General features: G+C 19.1%; 1 protein-coding gene across 1 annotated transcript; it reads right to left on the reverse strand.

Moving 5' to 3' along the window:
* Positions 1-332: 332 nt before the first annotated feature.
* PRSY57_0912100 (hypothetical protein) lies at positions 333-3,800 on the reverse strand (the record flags this gene model as incomplete). The annotated part of the gene is made up of 1 exon (XM_012907361.2): positions 333-3,800. One exon carries the CDS (start codon positions 3,798-3,800, stop codon positions 333-335), a length of 3,468 nt encoding a protein of 1,155 aa, XP_012762815.2.
* Positions 3,801-6,212: the final 2,412 nt, after the last annotated feature.

A 6,212-nucleotide genomic window follows, 5' to 3' on the forward strand; every position in this document is an offset into this window, starting at 1 on the left:
AAAAAATAATCATGAAAAACAAACAAAAAAAAATAATCATGAAAAACAAAAAAAAAAAAATAATCATGAAAAACAAACAAAAAAAAATAATCATGAAAAACAAACAAAAAAAAATTATTGTTTCATATTCCTCTTTTTATTATCTTGTTCTAGTACGGAATATGAAATAGCATATAATAATATTTAAATATTTAAATATTTATATATTTATATATTTATATTTATTTATTTATATATTATCACAAAGAGACATAACGAACACTACTACACACATACATACATACATATGTACATATATATATATATATATATATATATATATCCTTCATATATTATAGAATTATATTTTTCTTCCATATGGTCTCGTAATTATTTATAAACTCCATACTACTATATATATTCCCAAGCGAATTTTCCCTTTTTGTATCATTATTATATGACATATGAGATTCATAATCATCTGAATATATTGTAACACTCTGCCTGTTCATGTTCTTATTACTTTCCTTTCTTTTGTTTTCTCTTAAAAATTGTTCAATATGTTCTAAACCGTTAGAACTATCATCTTCTTGATTTATAATAAATAAATTATCGCCCCCTTCACATAAATCTTCTCTGTGGTAATTTACAAAGTATCCATTTCCCTTTTTCTTAATTTTGACATTTTGATTAATTCCCATCATCCTATGATCTTGTTCTATATATTTCTCATTATTTCTCACATTATTCATATCATCCCTATTGGTTTTATTTCCTTTTTTTTTCATATTTTTCATTTTGGTGGTGGTACTCCATGGGTCGACCAACCTATAATACGTATCCTCTTCCTTTTCTCCCTTTTCATAATTATCATAACAATCATGATTATCATAACTATCATGATTATCATAACTATCATGATTATCATAACTATCATGATTATCATAATTATCATGATTATCATAACTATCATGATTATCATAACTATCATAATTATCATAATTTTTTTTATCTTTTTCATTTTTTTTATCTTTTTCATTTTTTTTATCTTTTTCCTTTTTTTCATTTATTTTTTCTCCTTTCGATTTTAAAACATTGATAGTTTCCTTCAAATTGTTATTTTGTTCAGTCAAATATACTATCCTCTCGATCATTTTCTTTTCCCTCTTCTTTTCTCTCTTCAATTCTTTGTTTGATTTATTTAAGAGTTCTTCATTTCTTTTAAATTTTTCTTGCATCTTTAACATTTGTTGAGAATTGGACACTTGTTCTTTTTTTTTATTTTCTAATTCTTTTGTTAAGGATTCTAATAATTCAGCTAGATATTTTATATCTCCATTTGTGTTACCGATTTTCTGTAAAATCAATTTTCTGAAGTTTTCAAAAGATTGATCTTCCTTCAAATGTATTAATTCCTCATTTACCTTTTTAATATTATTTAATCTTTCATTAATTTCATCTTTTAATTTTTCATTTTCTTTTTTTTCCATTAAGTTCGTTTCTTTCAATTTGTTACATTCATTATTTAAATTTTTTATTTGAGTTTGATTATTTAATAAAACATCCTTATTTTCTTCTAACATAATAGTTAATTGTTTATTTAAATCTGTTTCCTTCTTTAATAAATTTTTTGTTAATTCTAATTCTCCATTTAATATAACCATCTTTTTTTTTAATTGATTCATCCTTTTCAAAATTCTCTTTTCTTTTTTATATATTTCTTTTTCTCTTTCTATAAATTTTTTTTTCTCTTCTTTAATAAATTCCGCATATGGCTCGTTATTGTTCTTTATATCCTCTTTCAATTTCTCCAATTCATATTTATAAAAATTACGATCTCTAAATAAATTATGTTGTTTATGTAATAGTTCAATGTACAAAGCCCTTAGTCTATTAGTTTCCACAAAATGTATGTTATTATACGATATCGAGCAATTTCCTTCCTCCTTTTTTTTTTTTGTATCTTTTTCATTTATATAATTTGTTAACGTTCCTAATGAATATTTCCTTATTAACTTCTCATCATTTAAACGATCCATATTTTGTGATATAATATTATTATTTTTTTTTTTTTTTTTTTTCTTCTTCCCCTCACATTCCCCTTTTATATAATTCCCATTATTATAATAAACAGCATCTTTTAAAATATGATGATTATTATCATTAATATTTAAGCTATTTATATGATAAATAGATTTGCCCTTTTTTAAAAAGGAAAAGAAAACGACTTTTTTTTTTTTTCTTTTTATTTTGGTATCCTTCTTTTCATTATCTTGTTTATCATCAATTATATGGTTTGTTCCTTCATAAGTAATTACTACATCGCATAAACAATTTCTTGCAGATTTATTTCCCTTCTTCTTAATTCGAAAAAATCCTTTACCTTTGTTGTTAATGTGAAAAAGGTACTTAATTTGTTTTGTGTTATCATTATCCTTTTTTTTTTTCTTCGTCTTAATAATTGAGTGCTCCGATGAGGACGACTGATCTCGGCCTCTTTCTTTAAAATCATCATAATGGTCATCACTATTGTTATTATTATTATTATTATTATTATTATTATTATGTGTAAACCTTTTAGATCCCATAAATTTTTTTAAAGGTACCAACCCCTTTACATTGCCACCTACCAATGTGTTTATGAAAACACTATTATTCGTACCCTTCTCATTTTTAATAATATCATTATATTTTTTTTTCTCCTTTTTATCAAACATTATTAAAGTATTTATTCCTTTCTTATCCACACAATGCTGTTCTTCAATCAAGTTACATTTATTATAACTATTATCATGTGCCAAATCCAAAACTTTGTTTAACTTATCAAAATAATTTATTTCCTTTCCCAATTTTTTATTTAAAAAAAATTTATTCAGAGATTCATGTTTAGTAGTGTTATTAAAAGAAAAAAATTGTCCTTCCTTTTTTAAAGAGTGTACCGTATGATTTCCGTCATTTTCTGATGTACTATTAAAATGTCGTTGTATAAATATATTATCATTATTTAAAATGAATTTTTTATCATTATTATGAATATCCATGCACCAATTTAACGATGGAGCTGTAGATGAAATGTAGGATTCTTCATCCGATTCATTTTTACAATAATCAAAATTATATATGGATGTGCTTACTTCCTCGTTCTGTTTATTCATATAATAATTCTTTATACTTTTATGTTGAATTAAATCATTCATATGATGTCCTATTCCATTTGACAATATATCATTCTTTTGTCTTATGTCTTTTGTAATATATTCACTTATATTTTTTAATTTATACATTATATCACTAAACATATTTTTTGATTCTTCAAAATTAAAATCTTTTACATTACATAATTTTATTAAATTTAATATGTTTTTCAATATATATCTCTTATTACACATACTTTTTAATACTTCTATGTTTTTTTCCTCTTCATCAAAATATGTATGATTAATCTTTCCTGAGTTTATTCCTTGAATTGTTTTATCTAAGTATAAATGAGCTTCCTTTTTTTTCTCATCCATACCATCAACAACATTCATTTTTTCCTCAACAACATTCATTTTTTCCTCATCAACATTCATTTTTTCATCGTCAACTTTTCCATTTTCTAACAAATAAATTAAATATGCCGATAAAAATTTTTTTAATTCTTCATATTGTTTTTCTTTTCTCCCATCTAATCTTTTATTCACTGAATTAATTATCCTATTATTCTTTTTTATCTCTATAGTTTCTTTCAAATATTCTATGTCATCATTCAATTGGGATATTTCATTTTTTATATTATTTTTTGCATCGTGCAAAAGACATAACAGAACTTGCTTCGTCATTATTCAGAAAATAAAAAAATATAAAATATAAAAAATAAACAATAAATAATAAATAATAAAATAAAACTTTCGTGTGCACAAATATATATATATATATATATAAAGATAGATACATATGATAGATGCTTGAATTCTTTTTGGATGCTTTAAATGGTTGTATATCATATAAAAATAGATAAGTAGGACACATATATATATATATATATATTAAAACTAATATGTTAGTTAAAAAAGTTACAATTAAAAATGAAAATAAGTAAATAAATTAATATATATATATATATATATATATATATATATATATATATATATATATATATATATACATATATTTATATTTATATTTATATTTATATTTATTTATAAAAAAATTAAGTTAATTTTTATATTAAATATTATACTACAAAAACAATAAAAAATCATGATTTTTCAATGTACAATTAGAAGAATGGCTTACGATATATATAACCATATATGGTTATATATGTCTTAAAAATATATATATATATATATATATATATATATATATATATATATATTTATGTTGTTTTTTTTCATAAAATCATTGTACATTTATCATATATTAAAATTAAATATATTTTTTTATAATAATTATAAAATAAGCATCTATAATATTAAATATAGGATGAATATTATAAATATGTATGTATGTATATATATATATATATATATATATATACATAATTTTATAAATGAACAAATCAGAAAATTAAAAGTTTATAAAATATTATTAAATACAAACATAAATTAAAAACAAAGGATAAGAAAAATATAAACATATATAGAATGTATTATATTATTGTTACAACACTATTTTATTGTTCTAATTTTTATTTTTTCCAATTATAAATAAATAAATATATATATATATATATATATATATATATTAATTTTTAAAGTTAAAATTTTTTTTTATTTTTATTTTTTCCTGAACCGTGCAGGTAAAATTGTGTTCATCAGCACACACAACATCATGTAATAATATTACATGTAAATAGAACAAAGAAGAAAAAAAAAAAAAAAATATTAAATTATATTATATTAATTATATTTTATTATGTTATATATATTTTATTATGTTATATATATTTTATTATGTTATATATATTTTATTATGTTATATATATTTTCTTTTTTTTTCTTTTTTGTTTTGTTTTTTATTTATTTTTATAAAGAACAATTCTAAATAAATAAATAAATATATAAATATATATATATATATATATATATATATATATATATATATATATATAGTAGTACTCAATATTGTACATTATATAAAATGGGATAAAATATATTTATTGAAAAAGTAAAAGCTCTTTTTTTATTTATTATATGTTTATAATTTTCCACATAAGGAATGAACAAAAAAATAATAAAATTAAATTATAAAGAAACAATCAAACCAAAGACAATCATACTAATTTTCCTTTAATTTTTTAAATAAATAAATAAAAATATATACATATTACATATATATATATATATATACAGTATATTATATTTTTTCCATGACGTGAATTATTATGATCTGAATGTTAACATATAATATTGTTTTATAATTTAATGTTTTATTTTATTTGATTTTATTTTTATTATTTTTTAATTTTGTGGTTTTTATCTTTTCTTACATGAATATAATGAACGTACTAATTTTAGTCATTAAAATTTTTTTTTTCCTTTTTATCCTTGTATCCAAAAAAAAGAAAAAAGAGAAAAAGTACAAAACGGAGTAGTATTGATATATCAAAAGAAAACGTGAATATGAATATATTCAAAGAAAAGAATAAAATGATTATCATAAAAAATATATAAAATTATAAATGTATTAGTACCATTACATATATATATATATATTATAATGGAAAGTTTTTAATACTTCAAAAAAAAGAAAAGAAAATATGAAAAGTAATATATTAAATCGTAACATAATAGATAACATATAACTGATTAAATTATATAAAATAATAGAAACGTTCACATATATAATTAAATATATTCATATACAATTATTCTACAAGTTTTATTACAATCATTTAAGGATATTAAAACATATAACTATAAATTTATATATATATATATATATATATTTATATATTTATATATTATTAAAAATGCAAATACATAAAATGTCTAATCATATAAAAATATGTAATGGGGTATATAAAGCGCTAAAGGTTTTATGCTTTTTATATAATAAGAAGAATTATATAATACATTAACATAAAATTGTAATATCATTAATTCTTTTTTTCTTATTAAAGAAAAATAAAATAAAAAATTAAACATACACATTATATACATATATACATATGCAGAAACAAAATGCCAAAAAAAAAAAAAAAAAAAAAAAAAAAAAAAAAAAAAAAAAAAAAAAAAAAAAAAAAAAAA

This window comes from Plasmodium reichenowi, chromosome 9 (genome assembly GCF_001601855.1).
Source record: "Plasmodium reichenowi strain SY57 chromosome 9, whole genome shotgun sequence".
Lineage (NCBI taxonomy): Eukaryota > Apicomplexa > Aconoidasida > Haemosporida > Plasmodiidae > Plasmodium > Plasmodium reichenowi.